General features: G+C 57.2%; 1 protein-coding gene across 3 annotated transcripts; it reads right to left on the bottom strand.

The window, feature by feature from the left end:
• Window positions 1–549: 549 nt before the first annotated feature.
• Window positions 550–22,185, bottom strand: WNT11 (Wnt family member 11). 3 transcript variants are annotated; one of them, XM_082628758.1, is made up of 6 exons: window positions 21,825–22,185; window positions 17,876–18,058; window positions 10,313–10,548; window positions 8,438–8,715; window positions 5,431–5,723; window positions 550–1,265 (listed from the first exon to the last, which is right to left on the bottom strand). In XM_082628758.1, exons 2-6 carry the CDS (start codon window positions 17,956–17,958, stop codon window positions 1,091–1,093), a joined length of 1,065 nt encoding a protein of 354 aa, XP_082484884.1. In that variant the 5' UTR covers window positions 17,959–18,058; window positions 21,825–22,185; the 3' UTR covers window positions 550–1,090. The 3 variants fall into 3 exon arrangements, with proteins under 3 accessions (XP_082484884.1, XP_082484885.1, XP_082484886.1); XM_082628759.1 differs by lacking the exon at window positions 21,825–22,185 and adding an exon at window positions 20,104–20,229; XM_082628760.1 differs by lacking the exons at window positions 17,876–18,058; window positions 21,825–22,185 and having other exon boundaries at window positions 8,602–8,715; window positions 10,313–10,419.
• Between the last annotated feature and the right edge of the window lie 1,757 nt (window positions 22,186–23,942).

Below are 23,942 nucleotides of genomic sequence, written 5' to 3'. Positions count from 1 at the left end.
ATTTCCACCACCAGCTTTACAAATGGAGAAACTGAGGCTAGGGAGGGAAAAGCCCTCCCCACAGGTTTCACACAGAAACCCTGCTAGGGCTAGCTGGGGCGCGGTTCCGCCACCACCTCCCTGAGGTCTGCATTCCCAGCTCCCGGGTAGGTTTTCTCTTGAAGCCACTTAGCAGGTCTGATGACACAGCCAGGCTATGTGCGCCTGCATGTGTGTCCCTGGGGAACAAAGAGTCTGCCAGCTGGGTTTGGGTTTCAAGACGTCTGTCCTCGCCCTTGACCGGGAGATCTTACAAGGAGGCTGGGGCCTGAGCTGGGTGGTGGAGCGAGTGGGGAACATCAATCGGACGCCGCCTCGCCTGGGAACCGGAGACTTCACCCAACCAGCCCCAGGATCCTCTGAGCTCACTTGAGGCCAGAAACTGCAGGGGCAGCCTGGGGTTCTCAGCATTTATTTCATACAGCTGTTTAAAGAGCTTGTTTAAAATACAGATCATCATATATATATATATTTATATATATAAAATATATAAAGAGGAATTGAGGCCAGCCACCCCAAAGAAAAAGCTATGTTTTATAAATATTTCTGTAGCTCCCACATCCCAGAGGAAGAAAAACAAAACAAAACAAAGAAACATTTACAACCCAAGCTAGTGGTTCCATGTGGTGAGCCCAGTAGGCTCAGACCCTGGGGTGGGCCGGGGGGGGTCTCGAGGGCTAGGTCTGCAGAACATTCTGGTGAGGAGAGGCTGACCTCCCACTTCCCAGGAGGCTGGGGTCTCTGGCTAGGAAAGGTCGAGTCAGTACCAGTCTTGCCAAACCCATGCCCCTGGCTTCTTAGACCCGCCTGGAAGGCAGCAGGTGGGCACTCCAGGGCCTCGGGCTGCCAGGTTATTTTTAATCTTGTCGGCTTCCTTTGAGGTCCTGGCCCTCTTTCCCGGGTGGCCCGGCCTTCTGTTCCTGGTTTCCAAGTGGAGGCAAAGGACAAGCCTCCTTCCACGTCTAGCATCTGGAATTCACAAGCCACACTCCACGGGGCGTCTCCAGGCCCCCTGGCCGGCCTCTGAGGGTCCCCGAGGGGCGGAGCGGCCTCACTTGCAGACGTAGCGCTCCACCGTGCGCTCACACCTGCGGCAGGTGACGTAGCAGCACCAGTGATACCTGCAGTGGCACCGCTCGACCACGCGGTCTGTGTAGGGGTTGTAGCCGCGGCCACAGCACATGAGGTCGCAGCTGTCACTGCCGTGCGACGTCTTGTTGCACTGCCTGGAGGGGGAGGGGAGGTCAGTGAGCATCCTGTCGCCCACCAGTCCCCCCACCCCCAGCCAGGCAGCCCCAGCCTCCTCTGACCACAGCTGCCGTCTCAGTCCCCCTTGGACAGTGTTTTGGCCTTTGGGGAATTTAAAATAACCCCCTTTCCCAGGGGTACTTCTCACTTTTCCCTATATTTCCAACAGGCGTTCGTCAAAATGAGGGGGTGTTTTGTTTCGTCTCTTTTCCTATATCGTCTACTTCTAAATACTTGAAAGTGTCTCAAACCACTGTCTAATAATCCTATCTTCGTATTTAATCCTTAATTCTATTGTAACAAGCGTAAAGAGCGTTTTTACTTTTAGACCCCAGGATAAATTCTGAAACAAACAAATGGCATCGGATGTGAGGCAAAGTAAGCTTTTGGCACTCTCTTGGTGGAGACAGAGGGTCCGTCAATAATTTGCCCCCTTTGAATCAGGCGCTTCCCTCCAGTATTTTATCTTATCCGAGGCAGGCAGGGTCTTTGGGTCAGTGGAATTACTATGCCCATTTTACAGATGGAAACAGGCTCAGCAAAGGGCAGAGGCCTGCTCAAGGTCTCACAGGAGTTTGTGGATAAGCAGGGCTCAAGCTCAGGGGTCCTGAAACCAAATCCAGTGCATATTCTCCCCATCCTAAAGGGCAGAGAACCCATGGGCTGCCAGGGGCTGCAGTTCTTCCTGAATCACTCCTGTGGGCAAAGAAGACACTTTGGAGGTCGCTATAAAACCCAAATATCCTTACCATCAGTTCTTCTGTCTAGCGAAGAAACATCTGTGCAGGTTGGCATTTCATCTAGCTGGGCTTAGGCTAGACAGGGATGCTGTCATGGGATGCAGCTGGATCCCCACAGCCATGTGGACCAAGGAATCCCAGAATGTCTGAGGTGGGCAAGCCCTAGAGATGACCAAATCCAACCCTCATATTTCCTGATGGGGAAACTGAGGCACAGAATGGGGAAGGGACTTGCTCAGCATCACACAGGGTGAGCACGGGGTCTGTGAGAGCTCAAGAAGGCTTCCTGGAGGGGGAGGGATCATCCAGGCCATTGCATGAAAGATGAACAGGAATCTAAAACCAAGGGGAGGAGAAAGGGTGTTGGGGCAAGGAGGACAAACACCCTGACCTGACCTAATCTAAGGGGACTGAGAGATGGATGGAGGATCAGGGCTGGAGGCAGGGAGGCCAGGGAGGCTGCTGCCAGCAGCAGCTGAGTAAGAGAAGCTGAGGCCTGAGCTGGGAAGGAGCCATGGGGAGGGAAGCAGGGGAGCACTTTGGAGGGGGAGTCAGGAGGAGACGGCAACCCGCGTGTGAGGACTGTAAGCAGTTCCAGGCAGGAGGCAGGAGGGCACAGCAGAAAGAACACAGGCCCCAGAGCCAGACAGACCTGGGTTCAAACCCCAGCTCTGCTGCTTACTGGCTGTGTGACTTAAGGCAAGTCACTTGACATTTCTGGGCTTTGTTTAGTCACTCGACACCATTAGTCTCCCTCAGCCCGAACCTGAAGGTCTCTGGATGTCTCCTCTAGGAAAGAGCAGTGAAAGGGGGCAGAGTTTCATTTTTATTTCTGGGTCCCTGACATGCAACGTTTGAAACCTGGCCTCCAACCTCAGAGCCAGACAAGACCCGCGATGGTGCCTGTGAGGGGGTGCTGGGGAGGCTGGGGCCTGGAGAAAGGGCAGGTTTCAGAGTTTGGAATAGGAACTGCTGAGGCTTCAGTTCACCAGGCTGGATTTGAGGAGGGCATCTTGCCCAGCTAGGGGCCCAGCCACGTGTACCACCTGTGTACCTGCCTTTTATAGTTAACAAAGCTCATTTGCATCCAACCCCCTGTACTCGCCAAATCCCTAATCTAGTAATCACGTTTCCCCTCCTCCAGGCAGCCTTCCTTGATGTCCAGGCTGCATCAGGGCCCCTATGGGCTCCCCGTTTTCCCTGTCACAGTCTGAGCACTTTTTTTTTTTTTTTTTTTGCGGTACGCGGGCCTCTCACTGTTGTGGCCTCTCCCGTTGCGGAGCACAGGCTCCGGACGCGCAGGCTCAGCGGCCATGGCTCACGGGCCCAGCCGCTCCACGGCACATGGGATCCTCCCGGACCGGGGCACGAACCCGTATCCCCTGCATCGGCAGGCAGACTCTCAACCACTGCGCCACCAGGGAGGCCCACAGTCTGAGCACTTGATGTCCCTCCCCATCCCTGGTGCCTGCCAGAGCCTCATGTAATGCTGTAAGAAGTATCTGTGGTTGTGAACCACTGAGATGTAGGGGCTGTTTGTTACTGCAGAAAGAGCTGACCCATACAGCTGTCTGCAGAGGCCCAGGGCTGAGCATGCCAGGAAGCCTGGGGGGTGGTGGGGGATAGCATTCTGAGAAAGCAAGGGTGGTAGCTGGTGCTGTGGAATGGGGCCTCCTCGTCAATAGTTTGGGGGCAAGTCCTAGGTGCAGAGTCGGGACAGCTGGGAAGGAGGAGGCCTGGCAGCCTCGGGGAAGGGAGACTGTCATTCACAAACCCTTCCTACGGCACTGACACCACCCAGCAAGGAGGGGGTGCTCCGTAAATGTGATTAGAATCACTTGCCAACCTTCCCAGGTGATTGGTATCATCCTCTTGGCACAGAAGACGAGACTTGAGCCTCAGGTAGGTGAAGGGATTTGCTCAAGGTCTACAGCTAGGAAACTGCAGCGTCAGGGTGGGAACTGTCCTTCCCTGACGCACACGCGTGCACGCGTGCGCACACACACACACACACACAGCGCCCCGTGGATCCAGGGAGACCCTCTCTTTGCTCTGGGGTCCTCAATGTGCTTCCCCCAGGCCCTCTGGGTTCTAGAATCCTCCCCCCAACCCCATCCTCATCACACCCACCCTGGCTGCCTTAGCCCAGACTCTCGCTCCTTCCTGTCTCCCTGGCCTGACCTGGTTCCATCTTCATTCTGCCTGAGTCTCTCAATCTGGCCTCCAGATGGGAGCCTGGGCCTCCTTGCAGAGCCTGTTGCCCTGGCCTGGGAGGATGGAGCCCCCCAAAGCAGTCCCCCTCTCCTGGAGACAGGAACGTGGGCTGAGGAGGAAGCAAAAGCTGGCCAGGCACCAACTATGTGCCAGACACGTTCTCAGACACCCTCACTCTGGTTCAATATTCTTTTAACCTGGAAGAACACTAGTTTTGTGGAATGCTATTAGGGGCTCCTTAATAAAAGAGTTCCACAGCCAAACACCTCTGGGAAACACTGGCTTAGACAGATCCTTTACTGCGGGATTCCTCAGAGCCTTTTAATATGTTCTCGTGCCTTGCAAATCGCCAAAGAGAATTTCCCAACGTATTTGATTGCAGAACTATTTCTTTATAGCATTTCAGGACTGGATTCCTCCTGAACCATCTCCGGGAAGAGCTGTTCCCCTGAATCCTCACCAGCCTTTCCTAGCACATAGTAGGTTTGTAGTCACCACTGGCTCCCTCCTTCTCTCCTGTCCTGAATCGGCTTCAGGATCTGTGATGGGATCTGCTGTAGGGACCCCAGCTCTGGCTCTGAAATGGGGGACCGGGGGAGAAAGCTGGGATCTGGGAGGTGGGTGAACGCAGGGTGGGGCATGGGAGCGCCGTCTCTCCACACAATGCAGGCCGACCTCGCTCTCCTGCTGCCCCTCTGAAAAGCGCTTGTCCTGGCTCCAGCTCCACACTGGGCAGACTTGTTGTGCGGCCACGGGCTGGCCACTGCTCCCACCTCCCCTTGTGCCTCAGTTCATGGGTCCAGCTCCCAGGTTGTATGACATTTATCCTTCGCTTATTCATTTGACGGACATTTAGTGAGGATCTATTTTATGTCGGGTAGCCTCTTTCCCAGCCCCTGTCTCCCACTACAGTCACTGTCTCTTCCCCTCTGTCTCCCACACTAGGGGGCAGGTGGGATGGGGGCCTCCCATGAGCCTCCATTCCCCAGGAGCCCCTGCCTGGGCGAGGTGCATCACAGCCACGCCCAGGAGCTCTGCCAGGGACCCCTGGGACCCCACACCTCCATCTGGCGTTCAACTGGGCGGGGACTCCATTCCCCAAATGCTGACTATGTGCCTGGCCCCGAGCTGGGATGGGGCATGTGCCACATGGCTGACCCTTCCTGCCAGGCTGGCGGCGGGCCCTTACCTGTCCTGCGTCCCATGGGAGCCCACCTTCTCGTTCTTCATGCAGAAGTCGGGGGAGCTCTGCAGATAGACGAGCTCCGAGTCCTTTACAGGCCGGATGTCCAGGTCCTTGGGCACAAGGTGCTTGCGGGTGCCCATGGGTCGGTGCACCACCTTGGTGGCCGACAGGTAGCGGGTCTTGAGGTCGGCGGCCACATCCCGAAGCTCCTGCAGCCCCTTCCAGCAGGTGCGGATGGAGCAGGAGCCAGACACCCCGTGGCACTTACACTTCATTTCCAGAGAGGCACGCAGAGCCTGCGGACAGCGGAGGGCGTTGGGCTGGGCAGCCGGAGCCCCCTCCCTGGCCTGCCCCGGGGCCCTGTCCCACCCTTCTGCCTGCCAGTGCTCATAGGGAGTCACCACCTGCTCCGGGACTCAAGTGACAGGGCTTTTTGCTCTAAAGCTGGGGGGTGTTGTGGATCCTTAGCTCCTCCTCCAACCTGGGGGGGCAGCTGGGAGGGGCAGGAAGAGAGTGGCTTTTGCAGGGGTAACAGATGCCATTTATACACCTAGTGTACCAAGGGCTCTCACACTTAAAATGGCTTCATCATCACAGAAGCCCTTCATGGGGGATATCATTCATTTCCCCATTTAAAAAAGAGGAAATGAAGGCTCAGAGAGGCTGAGTCTCTTGCCCAAGGCTACACAGCTAGAAGATCTTGGGCTGGGATTTGAACCCAGGACTGAGAGCAATTCCAAAAGCCATGGCTTTTCATTATTCTATGCTTTTTCTCTCTCACAAAATGCTTGCTGAAAAAAAGGTGGCGGGGAGAAGAAAAGGAAGAGAGAGAGGGAAGAAGAGGCAAGAGGTGGGTGCTTGGGGGTGGGCCCCCTGGCCTGGCTGGCCTTCCCCTCTGCTGCCTGGTGCCGCGTCACCACTCAGCACCTGTCTTCACGTGTGCTGAGCGGGTGTGTAATTGCTACCTTGCAGAGTCGTTGAAAGGATTCAACGAGATGACATATACGAAAGAGTTTTCTGAACTACAAAAGTTAAATCAATATTTGGTTTTGAAAAATCAGTCTAAGTAAGAATTATGGTGGAGAAGGGAGGCCTGGGCTTGGGGCCTGGGGAGACAGTAGGGCTTTGGAAGTGACTCTGTGCCACTGTCTTCCACGGGCCTCAGTTTCTCCCTGTGGACCTGAGGGGCATGAGTTGGATGCTTTCTGCAGGCCTTTCAGTTCTGCAGTCTAAGCCCCAACTCCTCGCACACAGGATTCAGATCCCTCTGCCCACACCCCTGCCTGCCCTGTGTACTCCACTGCAAGGGTTATGGGTCCTCTGGGCCTACCCCTGCATCAAAAAGATGGGGAAACTGAGGCACACGGAGGGCAAGGACTTGCCCAAAATCACACAGGGAGTTAGTGAGGAAGCTGGTCAAGGCCCCAGGGCTCCCTACCCCTCACAGTGCCAGGAAGTGGGGAATGAGGGAGTCCACTTGGGTCTAGAGTCTGGAACTGTCTCAGCAAAGCCTGTGGAGAGCACATAATGAAGTGAACCCGACTGCAGGGCACATTCGGCCTCCCAAGGGCACAAGGTACTTCTGAGTCATCCAGGAGAGGTAAACCACATTCAGCTCCTCAGCTCAGATGGAGGGAAGGGGCCCAGGCTTCCTGAGGCCACGGTGCCGGCGCTGAACGCGCTGTCATCTACCCTCCCAGGACCTTGCAGACGGCCCCAGGGAGGCCAGCCCCTTGGCATCAGGGCCCCTGGGAAAGGGCTGATGTGCCTCTGAGGCTGAGGACCCTGTTTGGACTGCACTGTGGGATGGGACGGCTGGACCCCTGGCAGCATGAGGCTCAGGCCTGGCCGTGGGCAGGAGTGGGGCTGGGTTCTTAGGCAGGAGGCTGGGTGAAGGGCTCCCAATGGGTTTCCAAGGGTGGGGGGTGGGCCAGCAGGGTGGGGAGGCAGGAGTTCTGGGTCCCTAGCCAGGTTCTGCTACAGATCCACAGGGTGACTTGGCCTCAGTTTCCCCAACTGCTCAAAAATGGCCTGGACGTTCTAGAATCCTTACAAGAGGGAGACCAGAGAGAGAGGAAGGTGAGGACAAGGAAACCTCTAGACCTGGAGTCCCATAGACCTGGGCTCCATTGCACTGTGTGTCCTTGGCCAAGCCACCTAAGCTCCTTCTGCCTCACGTGGTGCTTCTGCATAATGGGTCTAACGGGGCTGCAGGGAAGAGGTCATGAGATGCCATCCACACCTGACACTCTGCCCCTCCGGGACCAGTTCCCCATCTGTAAGGAGAGGTAACAGTACCTCTTCACAGTGTGGTTTTGTGGACTACGGGAGAGAAAACTAATCAAGCACCCACCACAGTGTCTGGCACACTGATTGGTACAAAGTTTTGTTTTTTTTTAATTTTCAAAAAATAAAAAGGTCCATTCATTCACGTATGCATTCACCCCAACCTCCTGTGGAATGAGGTGAGGAATTAATGCAACACTGATAATAACAGACATGGTGGGGAAACCGTGTCTAGGAGGTTGGGGTGGGTTTTGGAGCTGGGAGAGAGTCCCCATTAGATCCAAGGAAACTCCGCAGCCCTCCCATGCTTCCTTCCACACCGGCCTTGGCCCAGAGCCCCAAAGGAAGAGCCTGAGGAACGTGACCAATGGGGACCACAGAGCACCAACCCACCCCATTTTATAGATGGGAACAACTGAGGCCAGGGAGGAAGTGACTCGCCCAATGTCACACAGTGAGTTTAGAGCTCCTGACTCCCAGCTCAGTGCTCCTTCTGCTCCACCAGCGTTCTCCAACCCAAATCCTGGTGGACCCCCTGGAGGAGGAGGAGCCAGGCAAGCCCCAAGCAGCTGGAGAGGGAAGAGCCAGGGGAGGCCAGGAGTACATCAGTGTGGGTGGATCAGGGCCCGTCCCCCCGCCACCCCTCCACTGGGGCACACTGGGCGGCCCTTTTCCGGCCAATTGGCACAAGCACAACCATCTGGGGGGGGTGGGGGGTGGTTACCTGTCTCCCCACTTCACTGTTGTGTAGACGCATCAGTTTATTGGCTTGGGATCCTGTTTTTTTCACCTTCATAGGAGCATCGGAAAACTTGGCCCCCATGAGGAGCCCGTAGCTGAGGTTGTCCGCACATCCTCCCCAGCGGTTCCCGGGCCCGGGTGGCTCACCTGGGACGGGGCCGCAGGAGCAGCCGGGCAGGTCGCCGGAGGTGCAGGCCCGGGCGATGGCGTGGCTGATGGCGGCCGCCGACAGCGCATACACGAAGGCTGACTCCCGGGTCCCTGTGGGGAGGTGTGGGGTCAGCCGGGGCGGGCGACCCAGGGATAGGACCCTGCCCAGACCTGAGGGCTCCCACCTGCCTCTGCGGGGTCGGGCTAGGAAAGGGGCAGCGAGCAGGTGGAGGATGGCACGACGACCATTCATCTGTCACGCCCCCATCCTCCCCCAAAGGCACTAGCTGACCCGCACACTCTCTCACGAAGCACGCAAAGCCAGCCCCCCAGGGCACACCCTCACTCACATGCTCACCATGCTGCACTTTCCTCCCTGCTTGCCCTGCACCCAGTGTTAGGGGCTGCTTTTGGGAACAGAAGGCCCAGTCCCTGAGCTCCTCAAAGACCAGTGAGCAAAGAGCCTGCTGTGGGGTGAAATGTGTCCCCTGAAAAGATATGGTCAAGTCCTGACCCCTGGTCCCTGTGAATGTGACCTTATTTAGGAATAAGGTCTTTGCAGGTGTAACTGACCTAAGATGAGGTCATTAGATGGAGCAGAGTGCGCCCTAATGCAATGACTGGTGTCCTTATAGGAAGATGGAATTTGGGATACAGAGACAAAGAGGGCGGAGGCCAGGGGACAGAGGCAGAGACTGAAGTGATGCAGCTACAAGCCAAGGAACACCGAAGACTGCGGCAGCCCCCAGAAGCTAAGAAGAGGCAGGGACGAATCCTCCCCCAGTGTCTTCAGAGGGAGACCTGCTGACACCTTGACTCTGACCTCAGACTTCCAGCCTCCAGCATCGTGAGTCAATTCTTCTGTTGTCAGAAGCTCCCCAGTGCATGGGGCTTCGTTACAGCAGCCCTAGCAAACTAAGATGGAGCCCGATGTGCCTTGGCAGTGGGGTGTCCTGGCCTTGCGTCCAAGCAAGTTACCCCCCTTCTCAAGCCTCAGTATCCTTAACTGTAGGGTGGGAATGATAATACCTACCTCACAGGCTTGCTCTGGAGCTCAGATAATTCAGGAAGGAAGGAGGCTTTGTAAAGTGCTGCACAAACGTTAGCTGTCACCGTGCAGGGGAAAGATGAGATCCACTGGGGCATTCCTACCCTTCAGAAGCCTCTCTGTGATACATAGGACCCCCAAATCCACCCCCAGAAGCCACCTCCTCCGGGAAGTCTTCTCCACAGATGTTCTTTAGTCCCTACATCACTTTGTGACTTTCCCAGCACCTTCAGTCGGGATGGTCTAGAATTAACTGCTCCACACCTGTCTGCCCCGAGGGCAGGCTCAGTCGTATTCTCATTACAGACCCCCTACCCCCAGAGCCTTCCTGCATCATTCATTCCTTTGTTCAGGCGTGAGGGGTACATGTGCATTTGTACGGTCATTCAGGCTCCCCGCATTGGTATATTCACTCACTATATGTTCATTCATTCAACAATTCACGCCCCAATACCCATGTCCATGATTAATTCATCCACCCACCCATCCGTGTATCCATCCATCATCCAGCTATTCACTCATCCCCCCATCACACTTCCATCCATCCATCCATGAATTCACCCACCTATCTAAACACACATAGATTTATGCCTGAATTCATCCACCCTGCCCCACCCGCATGCATTCCGCAGGCCCTAGCAGCCTCCGCTGGTCCCCTACCTCTCTCCAGGTCAAGCAGGTAGTTGGGGGCGAGCTCGATGGAGGAGCAGTTCCAGCGCATGTCCGCGAAGGCCCGGCGGCAGGCCTTCATGACCTCGCGGGCGGCGTGCACGATGGTGTGCATGAGCTCCAGGTTGCTGCGGCACAGCTGCACCTGCGCGGACACCAGGCCCTCCAGCTGCTTGCAGTGCTGCGTCTGGTTCAGTGCCAGGGCCGCCGGGGTCTTGGAGAGCGCCCTGCACACAGGCCAAAAGGCAGCAACCAATGGAAGGGAAGTCAGGGCTGTGAGGGGCCGTGCTGCTTCCACCCGCTGTACCGGCCCCAGCCTCTCCTCCACAGTCTTGGGGCCTTTGCTGGAAGGAGCTGGGAAACCAGGAGGCCAAGCACTGTCCCCAGCAGAGTAACGGCCCCCCCTCCTGCTCCCGTGTGACCTTGGGCACGTCACTGTCCTTTTTTGGGCCTTAGGCCCTCATTCATAACATAGGATCATGGCCCCTATCCTACTTAAGCTTTATTATAATCATACTAACAATAAACAGTTTCATAGTTCACAAAGCACTCATATCCACTGCTTTATTTAGTCCCACACAGCTGTGAATGATTACTCTTTATTCAACATTCATTCAATACTGAACATGCTAAGACACTGTGCTAAGTGCTGGATTATTATAATCATCATCATCATAGTAATACATACTATTAATGGACCATTTACTAGGTGTACAGTGTGAGTTAGGAGCTTCTCATTATGGCTTCATTTAATTATTAAACCCATTTATTAGGCTGTAAAATCCCACATACATGCAAGAGATTCATTAAAAGATTAAAGAGCCACTCAATTTGCTGATAAATTGGACTTAGCCATTAACTTGCTATGTGACTTTAGATAAATCACTGTCCTTCTCTGGGTCTCAGTGTCTATACCTCTAAACTGTATTTCCCAGAATGGGTTCCAGGGAGACACTCTGAAAAAAGGGATCCATGGTCAATCAAGCACAGTTGGGGAATGTGATATATACTACATCCCCCCTTGAAGAGTTAGTAATGCACATTTACATTTTAAAGGCCCTGAGAAGTCCTGCAGCAAAGCAACAGGCTTGGTTTTGTTTAACTTCCAAGTCCGCTGAGCACAAAACCCTATATTTGAGGAGTGCTGACCTCCTCCATGCTTTGGGAAATGCTGGCCTAGGGGGTCCCTATGACCTCTAGTGATGTTATAGGACCTAAGAGCTTCCAGGTCCTGGTTCTGGGCACTGGGATTCCAAGACTCTAGGACCAGGGGTCGATCCTGCATTCAGCTTCCTCCCAGGCCTTCTCTGAGGAGCAGGCTGCATCAGGCAGCCCCTCCTCTTAAGTGTAGGCTAGAGGGACCCCACAGCCTTAAAGGGTTCCACATAGACCCACCCCCTACCCTAGGGCTAGCTGGTCCTCAGAAACCCAGCAGAGACCCTGGAGGGACAGGCGGCAAGAAGGGGCCAATCTTCAGGCCCAAGTGCTAGATGCCCCACTTGCTGGGACCACAGCAGACCTCACCCAGCGTCAGGACCAAGACCTGGTGAGGCCCAGCTCCTCGAGGCCCTGGCCTGAGATCCCAAGAGAGGCAGCCTGGTGCCAAAGAACAGCACGGGCCTGGGCAGACTCCTGGCTCTGTCACCCCCACTCCCCTTGTGACCTTGAGCAAGTCAAGTAACTTCTTCTCTCCCATCAATCTCCCAGCATTGTCCGAGGGATTAACTCAATGTGAGTCACATGCTCTGCCCAGGGCTGACACATCATGGTCAGGGCTCTGTGATGGAAGCTACTAGATTACTGCGTTGGTGGCTTTTTCCTACCTTAGCTTCCTGCACCCACTCAGTCAAGGCCAAGGGTTGCCATCTGACCTCAAGGCCCCTCAAAACCTGGCCCTAAAGCTCTCTCTGGCCTCCCGTCCTTGTCCCCTATGTGTCCTCATATCTGCCACACCAGACTCCTGGCTTCTCTGACAGGGACTGCCCTACCACCAAGCATATGCCCAGGCTTTTCCTGGTGCCAGAAATGCCTTTCCCCTTGCTCCTGTACCTAAATGAATCAATGAACTTGATCTACTTGTGGAAGAAATATTTACTAAGCACCAACTCTTCCCAGGCATAGATCCTTTCCTCAAGGAGCCCCTCGTCCAATGGCTGCACAGACCTGTCACCAGTGATAAGGCAATGACCCAGATGTTCCAGTTCATGGGCTGGCCCAGGGAAGAGCTCAGGCTTTGGGCATCAGCTGTGTGAGCTGGGTAAGTTACCCAACCTCTCTGGGCCTCATGGTCCTCATCTGTTATAAGAAAAGGGTAAATTCTACTTCAAAAGGTGATGGCGAGACTTAAACATGATAATGGATGTGAAGCGCCCGGGGGCATTCCTGAACGGGATCCCTTGCTTGTTGCCACGTGAACCTTGGACCAGAGGGAGTCAGAAGCCCTGGGTTGTGGCTCAAGCTCTGGCTTCTCTGTGCTGGGCAACCCTGGGTAAACTGCTGCCCCGCTCTGAGCATCAGCTAAACAATGGGGACTCCTGGAGGTCTTGCAGGGGCTGAATGAGTGAACATGTGCTGCACTGGGTACTAATAGGTTAGTTTGCTCCCTGCTGACTCTCTCTGCCATGCCCCACCCATCTACACCTCCAAAACACAGACATCATCCCCGAGGCCTGGGAAGCAGACCCAGGGCAAGTGGGCATGGCCTGGTGTCTGTGGTTGGAGTAGCACAACCCAGCCTGTCTGAGATTGACTGTGGGTATCTTGGGCCATCTTCCCTCACTGCGACCCCTGGCCCATCCCTACCCCACCAAGGCATGAGCCAAGAAACCTCTGGTGTATCTGGATGCAGACCTCAGGCATGGTTGCCTGACCCTGCCTGTGACTGGGGAACCTGCTGCCTGAATTCCGGCAACACATACTGGATGAGGGGTGCCCACACGGGGACAGATATCATCCCCTCAGCCTGTTTCTTGGTTGTTACAGCCCCTCTGCCACCACCTAGCAAACACTGTCCGCGCGCATGGACCCACTGTCCCAGGTGGGCACAGCACTCCCCAGTTTACAGAGCCTCTCATTTCATCCCATTCTTACAATGCCCGAGGGGCCTGGGAGATTCTCACCCCCTTTGTACAGAGGAGGACGCTGAGGCGCTCCAGTGCCCAGGCGCTCGGCCTCCTCTGGACACCATCCTCCCTCAAACCTGGCCTCACCTTCCCAGGTCCCCTCTCTACTGGGCTTGGGGCTGTCCACGCTCAGCCTGTCCTGAGCCTGTTCTGCCCATCACCCTCTGAGCCACTTTTCTGTTTCACAACAGCAAGGATTACAGGAGATACACGAGAAAACACCCAGCACGGTACCCGGCACACAGCAGGCACTCATGCAGGGTGGCTGCCTTCCAGATCCTTCCCCTGGGCTCCTGCTCAGAAAGTGGATAATGTAAGCTGAGACTTTTCCTGGGGAGCTCAGGTTGTGGCTCCCGAGGAGGGGTCCTCTGGGATCCTGGGGTCTGGGGACCCTGGGCCACTCTGGGTCAGTGTGTCCATCTCTTAAGTCATCAGGCATCCACCTCCCTAGCTGGTGGTGAGAGAGGTTCGATGAGGGAAACCCGGTGAGGATGCTCCCAGATGAGGGACAGACTGCCCAGGTGGGCAGAGGACAAACGGGAAGCATTCTGGAGGTCCTGGGTGGGTGCGGGGCTGCGGAGAGAGCGGCTGGGACAGAGCGGCCAGCTGCGGCGTGCTGGGGGAGGCCTGCTCGCGGGAGCGTGCAGACTGGGAGATCAGGAGGCAGGAGGCAGCGGATTCCACTCCCGAGGAGGGCGATGCGGTCATCTGGTAATTAGTGGTAATGACCGTTTCTAACTAAGGCCCCCTTGGGGAGGTAATCAAGGATTAGGGTGGGAGGCGGGGGAGTTACCCGTCTGGACATCTCCTCCGGCTTGCCTCACTGCAGCACACCCCTAATTGAAAACATTTTGGTTTATCTGGGGGTGGGTGCGTGGGGGAGAGGGTGGAAGAGAGGACAGAAGAAAACAGAGAGTTCACAGGCAAGGCCTATGCCCAGGGTGCCGCTGGGGTGGCCGAGGTCTCTCTCATTCAGGAGTTGGGGTTCTCCTGGGAATGGTGGGGGCAAGGGAGGCACAGAGACCTGGGTTTCAGCTCCAGCTCAGCACATATAACGTTCCACCTTGGGCAAGTCACTGCCCCTCGCCGGGCCTCAGTGTCCCCACCCCATTGTGGAAGTGGGGACACTGAGGCCCAGAGAAGGGCAGGGCTTGCCCTGACCTGTACACAGCCAGCCAATCAGAGGCACAGCCAAGCTAGAACCCAGGACTCCTTATCACAGGCTAGGGCTCTTTCACTCCCATTGTACAGATGAGGAAACTGAGGCTCAGAGAGGCTAACATGATTGATTTGCCTGAAGCCTGGCTCATGGCTAGTGAACTGGCAGAGCTCAGGCTGGGACCCAGGCCTCCCAACTCAGGTCTGGTGCTCCTCCCGGCCTCTCTGCGGCAGCTGTGTCCCTTCTGAGCCTCTTAGGACTCTTCCTCAAGAGGCCCAGCCCCAGAGTAAGCAGAAGGCTTGGGGCTGCCCGGGGTGGGTGGAGTGGCCTTTATGGGTCCTCCCAGCCACCCTGGGCCTTCCCCTCACTGGGCAACCCCAGTGGTTCACAGAAGACTGGAACCATCCTCCCTGCCCACCACAGGGCAGCCAGAAAAGGATGTCCCCACACTTCTGGTCTGAGTCTCCCAGCACCTGGCTTGGGTGGGAGGTGAGGTAGGGAGGGGTCTTCCAGGTTATTTCTGACCAGGTGCTTCCACCCCTTCTCCCTTACCCCCTACCCCACAGAAAGCCCAAGCTGAGTCCCAGGTCCCCAGTGGGTGGGCAATCTGAGTCACTCAGCCACGTTTACTTTCATTTCCCATGTCAAATGCCCCTTTCCTCTTCAGCTCACTTTCCAAAGCCCAGGGCAGCAGGGTCCTCTGGGACATCCCCAGGACAGCTGAGTCTCCTGGATGAGTCCCCAGCTTCCCATCCCCGCCATACCCTTCCCTGTGCCCAACTGTCCTGTGGCTCCCTGTGACCAAGAGGCCCCAGAGCCACCAACTTAACTCCAAGTCCTGCCTCTGCTGCCTACTAGCTGTGACACCCAGTTCGTTAAAGACCCACTGAGCCTCCACTTCCTCTTCTGATTAATGAGGGTGACGGCAGAAGCCACCTCACATGGTGGTTGGGAGATTTAAATGAAACAACATACATCAAGCACTTAGAACAGTGCCTGACATGTACCAAGGCCACATACACACACACACACACACACACACACACACACACACACACAGAGTTGTTATTCTTAAACTCCACTCCTTCTCCTGCTTCCCCCCTCTATCTTCAGCTCCAGCAAGAGTTTAACCACTATCAAAGAGGTTTGGCTTCATGGAGCCTGTCTGCCTGGCTTCTCATCCCACATCCACCATTAATTAACTAGCTGTGTGACCTTGGGCCAGTTACTTAACCTCTCTGTACCTTAGTTTCCTCATTTGTAAAATGGTAGCGATAAGAATGTCACCTACTTCATAGGAGTGTTATCAAAGTTAAATGTCTAAAGCTCTGGGGATTTACTAGTAAGCTCCTGTAATTCCTGGCTTCTCTGTTTCCCCACACGCATCGTCCTACCCCTGCTGTTCCTTCTGCCTAGGATGCCTGCTTTGCATTCCATCCACGGCCATCGAAATCCTATCTATCCTTTGAAGCCAGACTCAGAGTCACCTCCCTTATGTGGGGCTAACCACACCTCCTCTGGGCTCCCATGCTCCCCCTCCTAGGACACAGCCCAAAGTCCACTTGGTACGTTTTATATGTCTGTCTCCCCCAACAGGCTGGGAGCTCTTTTAAGGCAGACACTGAGTTGTACTCATTTTTTGTGGCAGCCTGGGCTATGCAGTGGGGACAGCATGGATGTTGGGCTGAACTAGCCATCTATTTCAGACCCTACCCAGCCACGTGCCAGCTACGGGGGCCTGTAAAAGGCACACATTTCTCAGAGCCTCGGCGTTCCCACTGTGGTGTGGGAATTATAGCAGTGTCCCCCAGAACACTCTAGGGGCGAGCCCAGTTCTTGGCCTCTGATGCTCCCTGGGCCCTTTAACAAAGCCCTTACCTCTCTGGACCTCAGTTTCCTTATCTGTAAAAGGTTGGTGGTTAGTGAGGAGGGCTTGGGCTCCCTGATCAGAGGTTCTCACCAGCTGCGACAGTGCCAGGTACCAGATGTAGAAGGAAAGCGGCTGATTTCTCATAAAATTAGTCAGGACTGGCTGAGAAGAGCTGGTGCCCCCCAGGCTGGGAAGCTGCAGAGCTCAGGCTTCTCCTTACAAACAAGAAATGCAAGAAGATGGGGTTCCCCTCTCAAGAGAATGAATGGATAACTAAGCCCCAGAAGGGGTAGGGCTGGTGACCTCGAGACTGTTTGCCGGTGGCCCAGACACTATTGCCCCGTCTTCCAGCTAATCCACGAACCGTCCTCGAAGCCCCTCCCCAGCCCATAGTCTGTCCCATGCCTGTCTTATCTGCATGGCTCCCCGCCCCCGACCTGGAACTCTAGACTGTGTCTTGTCCTGGACTTTTCCACCGCTCAGGGAGTTCCTCCACCCAAAGTGCCCTTCTCTCACTGCCCCCACTCACCAAACTCCCAGAGACTCCTCAGGCCCATCCTAGGAGCACCACCCATGAAAAATCTACCTAAGGTCCCAAGGATGTGCCCCCCACCAGGTGCTCTCCTCTCCTCTGGGCTCCCACAACACCACCCTGGGCTCTCCTGGGGCACTTGGAGTTATTTACAGCCTGGGCTTATCTCTTCCAGACCAGAGGGCAGCTCCTCCAGGAAGGGGCTGGCTTATACTCCTTTCTCCCTGCCCTCCCTGCCCACAGCCCAGCACAGAGCAGGCACTCCCTTCTGCTGGATGGAAAGGAGTCTCTCTCCCCTCTCTCCCACTTACCCCTCTATCTATTTCTATCTAAAGGACTACCCTTCAGCATCCGACAGTTTATGGGGTTCTTTCATGAGCTGCTTCTCATCTTACCCTCCTTTGACAGAGGAGGACGCTGAGGCTCCCAAGAGGCTGAGTGACACTTCCCCAAGGTCACCCAGGTGGAGGGGTCTGGACTGTTTGAGAACCTCCAGTTAGGGTCAGGAGACTGTCAAGGAACATAATATTGAGCAGGCGTTGTGTGCAGGGCGCAGACCCTCTAGATTGGGCCCCTTGACCACGGTCTTTTTCCATCTGTCCCTGTGGAGGTCTTGTGCAACCCTCGGCCGCACGGAACAGGGCAATTCCGTCGTCCTCCACGCCCTGTCGTGCCCCTCCCGCAGGTAAGGACAATATTTAACAGAGGAGGAAAAGGAGGCTTAAAAAGGGTGACTTGCCACGACCCCCAGGCAGCTTCTGCTCCCGGGTCTTGGGCACGCTGGCCGGATCCAGGGGGCCCCTTAAGGCTCTCCGCCTCCCCCAGCCGCGGGTCCCGGGGCCCATGTGCGTGGACGCGGGTCCCTACTTACAGCCACTTGATGCCATAGCACACACTGGTCTGGAGCGCCAGGGCGAAGAGCAGCGCCTGGCAGACCTGCGGCCGCGCCCTCATCCTCGAGCGGCTGGCGCGCCGGGGGGTCGCACCCTGGGGAAGCCGCGCCGAAGTCCCGCCGCGCGCCCGGCCGCCGTCGCTCCTCCTGCGCGCACGCCGCCTGCAGTCGGGGAGAGCGGAGGCAGCGGGTTAAGGCTGCGCGCAGGGCGGGGGCCACGCCGGGGGGGGGGGGCGTTTTATTCAAATTACAAAGGAGGGGTCGGGGCCCGGGGAGGCCCGGCGCGCGGCTGGCGTAGCCTCCCGCCCCGCACAGCCCGGGACGCGGCCGGCGTCTGGCTCGAATTAAATGCCTCCGGAGCGCGGCCGAGGGCTTGTCCACCTAGTGCGGCCCCGGCGGGAAGGGAAGAGGGCGACAGGACCAGAAACTCCGGAGAGACCAGGCAGAGAGACAGAGAGAGGGAGACCCTCAGAGAGCAAGGCTGAAAGACATTTGGCAGAGGGAGAAGCCCGGATAGGCACACAGTTCTCGAGAGGGACGGAAAGAAGACGAAGGAGGTCGAGGGCGGAGACCGCGGGCGGACGAGGGGAGGAGCAGATTCGAGGCCCAGGATCTGGGTACTCATCTCCGCAATATTAATTGTTAGTTATTATGGGCCTGGCCATTCTCCTTCCCTGCTGGGCCTCGGTTTACCCCCTCTGTAAACTGGGGACACAATTGTGATTCAAATTGTGATTAGGACATAATTCACCTTTTAAAAAGAACATTCACCTAACGCGATCGCATTTTTCCCTCCCAGCAACCCTGGGAGATAGATACTATCACCGCCCCGATCTCACAGATGAGAAAACTGAGGCGCGGAAATGTGAAATAGGGTTGTTCAGCCAGCGAGCGGCAGGTCCATGCCCCGTGTTTTACTCGCATGTCTACCCGGTGTCCGGTGAGATCACGGACCGTGAGAAGACAGGGAAATGGGGGCTGGCTCTGGGCATCAGTTTCTCAGCCTGTGAAGGGGAGGATGAGAAATGGGATGGCAAAGGTCTTTCTTTGTACAGTGAAGGCTGTTCAGGGTCCTGAGTCTCTGAGTCCCTCTAGCGGTGCCCTTCTGGAGGGTCGGATGGTGCCCAGGCCGGAGCCGAGGCTGGGCAGCCTGGCCTTGGCTAAGCTGGAAAGCTCACGGGGCCGGCGCGATGCCGCCTCCGGTCGCCAGGCGGCGTCCTGGCGCCGCGGAGTAGTCCTTACCCCGCCCTCAGGCCGCCGAGTCGCTTTCTCCGGCTTTTTTCTTTTTCTCCTTTTTTCCCCCTCTTCATTTCACATCCTTAACTCCCTTCCCAGCTTCTTCCAAATTTACCAACAACTGGCGTTCTCCCGGAGGCAAACACAGCCTCAGCCCCTCTACCCTGGGGAGGAGCAGACAAAGGGATTCCTTTCTAAAGGGTTTGTGGAGTTGGAAAAAGGAGGCGCCTTAGTGGGAGCGCTTGAGCTAGAAGAGGGGGTTCCCATCTGGCTGTGTGACCTTGGGAAAGCCTTCCACCACCCCAGCCTCAGTTTCCCCTTCTATGAAAACAAGAGACTGGACTTCACGCATCTCCTGAGGTCTTTCCAGCCTCCAGTAGCCTGCGGGTCTTCTGAGCTCCCCTCCGCCTAAGTTTCCACTATTACGTCTACCTGCCTAGTGTGCATGTACGAGTGCGCCTTAAGCGCGCGCGCGCGCGCACACACACACACACACACACACATTTTAAATCCCACTGTTTCCTGGAGCCTTCGGCATGACCCAGAGCAAGCCAGGTAGAAAACTCTGAATTACATTTTCTTTCTCCTCCGCAGAGTCCCCCAGCTGGGCTCCTAACAACCGTGGCGCTCGCTACAAACTTTGCCGAATTATGGCACGGGGGCGGGGAGGCGGAGGTTGGTGTTTCAGCTGGGGTCGCCGTCTAACTGTGCCCCTCTTCCCACCTAGCCTGTATCCAAATCTTTTGTCTTACTGGCCCTGAAACTTTACCATGCTCCTGAGAACGAGAAAAATATCGGATGGATATGGGGGTGGGGGGCGGGGGGAGGAGGGGAGAGGATCAAAAACTCCAGCCACTGTCTCTCCTCGCCCCCACCCCCTCCCAAAGTGTGGGCTCCCCCCTAAGGCGCCCAGCATTCCAGGGTAAGGAGGAGGAAGGGCTGCACTCGGAGAGAGGAGAGCGCGGACTCACAGCAGGGGATCCGTGTCCAGCCCAACTCGCCCAGAGAGAGGAAGGGCCGCCCGGGTCACGGCGCACGGGGACCCAGGCGTCCAAGCTACTCCCGGCTCTTTCGGAGCGGCCCCAGTAGTCCCGGGCTTCTCCCTTCGCTGTCCCAGCACGTCGCTGGGGGAGGCGGCTCCTGGCCTGGGCCTCTGGGTTCTGACAGGTTATTCCTGTCCAGTGTCAGAGTGTCTAGGACTGCCGCGCGGGCCGCTGGGTCACCCTCAGCCTGCGCCTCGCGGGTCAGGGAGCCCTCGCCTCCCTGAGCCCCCGGCCCGCTAGGGGGCGCTAAACCGGGGTTCGAGGTGGGATACGCAGCAGACTCCCGCGTCCTGGGACCTTGGGCAAGTCCCCTCCTCTTCCTGGACCCCCGTGTCCCCCCTCTGGGGATGGTATGAGGTGTAAAGTAAGTGCCCTCTCAATTCTGGTCTCTCTATAAGACATCCACTTGCCGTGGTCAGCCCCGAACTGCCCGACCCCTTGCTTCGGGCCCGGCTCGGAAACTCCCCTGGGGTCAGGCGCGTAGTGGGCCCGCGTCAAAGCACAGTGTCTTTGGAGAGATAAGCGGTCCCTTCCTCCCCCGGCTGGGGATAAAGTTCAAGCTACCTCGCTTGCAGCGGGCGAGAGAGAAAACCTCTGGTGCACACTCTGGGTACCGCGAGCATAGTAGCCACGGCCCGGCTCTAACAGGTGGTTGTAAGGCTTGGGCTCTGGAAGGCCCTGGAAACCCCGCTGCCAGGGCGGCTGCCCCTCTGAGACAAAGCCGGCGGAGACACGCCGAGCTTCCCCTTCCCGGATGAGCCTGCGCTGGGCCGGGAGCCGGCACCGCGCGACGACGCTGAGTGTCCCCGCCGCGCGCCGGCCCTGGAGCCTCCGGGTGCGCAGCTCGCAGAGCCGACCCGGAGAACCGGTGACGCCGATTCTGCTTCAGGATTACCTGCGACGCCAAGCGAGGCGGGGCCGCAACCCGGCTTTGACCCTGGCTGCGAGTATTTGAGATGTGTCTGCTGGGCTGAGGACGATGCGCCGGTGGTCCGCGAGACGGGTTATTTTGGAAGTGGGAAGGGTGGGGTGGGGTAACTCGGGGCACCTCCCACTACACCCTCCGGACCCGACCCCGAGCCCCTAAGGACCGTGAGGTTCATGGAGGCGCCTCAGCTCCGAGAGTTGGGAGGTGTGGGGCTCGTGCGCGAGCTCAGCCAGATGTTCGGGGCTGCTCCAGATGTGCCTCGGGGCCGGGACAGGACTTTCCTCCTCCCCACCCCCCAGCCTGGAGCTCAGGTCTGTAAACAAACTCTCGGTTCTCCCCCTTATCCCGCCGCTTCTGGGAGCAGGTCTCAAAGCGAGGCGTCCGCCCCGGCCCCCCAATTTAGTAGGAGCTGCCGTAGTTCTCTGCCTTTTGCCGCCCTCTCCTGCCCCGCCACACACACCCTCTGCCACAGGATCCAAGTCCCCCACCCCCGGGATGGCTCGGGCATGACCTCATCCGCGGGCTGACTGGGAGGGAGAGGGTCGAATCGGGGGGAACAGGGCCGGGAAGGCTCGAGGCGGGCCGCGGGAACTGCACAGCCCACCTCCACCGCTCATCCGCTTAAAGCCCGCGCCCCCAGCCCCCGGCGGCTGCGCTCGGTGAGGGGAATGCCTGGGAGAGCCGCGGAGGAGAGGTATGGAGAAAGTCTTGCTTTGCTTACCGGGAGCGGTTGCTCAACGGGGTCACGCCTTCCCCCTCGGACTTGCGAGCCCCGCGCCCTGGCAGGTCCCCGATGAGAGCCCGCCCGCTGCCCGCGGCCACTGCTCACCTCCTGGGGCGCTCGCCTGGCCGGGCGGGCGGGGGAGCGGCGAGCGCAGCCCCCAGCGGACCCGGGAGCTCTCCGGGCTGGGCAGGCGGCGAGGGCGTCCTCTTGGCGAGGTGCCAGAGAAGGACGCCCGGGATCCCAGCGGGCAGAGGCCTGCTGGGGTCCCGCGGGGACTGGGGCGCACACTCAGGCTGCTCTGGAGGGCGCTCGGCTCCCGGGGCCTGCGCTCGCCCGCTCGCCGGAGCTCTCCGCCTCACCCGGCACGGTCTCTGGTGCTGGCCGCCCGAACTGCTTTATAAGGCACGAGCAGCTGCTTTGATCCGCCCACGTCAGCGCGCCGAAACCCCACCGGGTGGCTCCGGCCTCGCGCGGGGGCCGGGGGCGGGGTCCCCGCGGATGCCACGCACCCGCGGCGCCAGCGGCACGAGAGGACGTCGCACCCTGTTGAGTTACAAAGAGGAGACTTACTAACTATAACTATAGCTGGTGTGTACTGAGCGTGCGGCCTGTGAGCCTATTGCGCGTCTGGGGCGCTCGGGGGCCCAGGTGGGGAAGGTTTCTAAACCTCGCAGCAAGCCCCGCGAGGATCCTCAACCCCGTCTGGTTTGACAGAGGAGGAAGCCACAGCTCAGAGGGAAGTCGGCCTTAGGTCTCATTCTGGAGCCCGGGCATCACTAGGTGTTGGTCTTGCAGCTCGGTTACTATAAGCATTGTGCGTCCGGAGAGCTGCCTTGGCGTCCCAGTCCGACCTTCGCCGGGTCACCTCTCCAGACCTCTGGTTCCAATTCTGGGAACTCTCAGCAAAGAAAGGAGGTGCGAGGGCTCTGCGCTGTGAGACGGCTATAAGCCTTAGGCACCAAGGAGGCAGGTGTCCCATCTATGGGATGACCGTTGGGGAGTCTTCTGGGCACCTTGTCCGGGTCCCTAGGGGACCACCAGCTGAGGACCGGGTTTCAGAAGCTAAAGCACACTAAGGTGCTTCTTGTGCGGTGTAGACCTAGCCTGGGGCTGGGGCTGGGGCTGTGTTTCTGGGGCAACTTCCCTGGGATCAGTTGAGTGCCCACACCTCCCACGCCCACCTTGGCCCTTCCTGGCTGACAATACTCCCCTCCCATTTCTAACTGTTGGGTCAGGTGCTGTGGTTTCCTTGACTTCTGTCTTCCCCACACCCCACCCCAGGGGCCTCAATCCCAAGAATAATGTAGTTCATTAGCAGAAGGGAAAACAGATTTAATGAAAAGAGGCTTCTTTCAGGTCCCCCCAAAACACCCTAACTCTTTTCCCTGTTCTTTGCAGCTGCCTGTGAAGTGGCACCCATAGGCTGTCCTAACCTGGCTACAGATGCCTTCACATACATCACACACATCTGAGCCCACAGAACCCACCGCAAGCTCTCAGCCATGCAAGTGCCAAGCAGCCAGTTCCCCTTGCACACAGGACTGGGACTTATCACCCCGCAAATGGTCACAAACACACAAACACATTCAGGAGATACTTGGACATACCGCTTGCCCACATGCACATACAAGTTAAATGGCCATACACATCTAGATGAGGCTGAACATGCAGACTTTCCCCATCCAGTTCATGCACAAACACACCTGTTTCCATGCACACAGTGAGGACACACACAGCTTCCAAGCAACACCAGTGCACATATACTCCTGCTTATAGTCGCAGAAATGTCCTTGCGAACACATGCTGGGACACCCTCATCTCTTCTTCCAGAGCACTGGAGTCAATCCCATTATAAATGCCATGGGAAGGTAGTGGGGCTTTGGGTGGGGTGTGGGATACACTGCTGCTCCACCTAAGAGGCTACCGACGGGGGTCAAAAGAGCATCCTTAGCTCTCCCATTCCAAGGCACTCTGGCCACCACAGAGCCGTTCCAGGTGACTTCTGTCCAGTTGGGATGCATTGTCCTCTGGGTCTAGCCCTGTGCTCATTTCAGAGCTAAATCGGTTGCTTCCGAATATTTGCATAAGCAGTCTTTCAGCCAGAGATCTTCTGGC

This window comes from Mesoplodon mirus, assembly GCF_964341445.2.
Source record: "Mesoplodon mirus genome assembly, chromosome: 7".
In the NCBI taxonomy this organism is placed as follows: Eukaryota; Metazoa; Chordata; class Mammalia; order Artiodactyla; family Ziphiidae; genus Mesoplodon; species Mesoplodon mirus.
The sequence above is the reverse complement of the archived record's forward strand: the minus strand, read 5'-3'. Positions and strand labels throughout refer to the sequence as shown.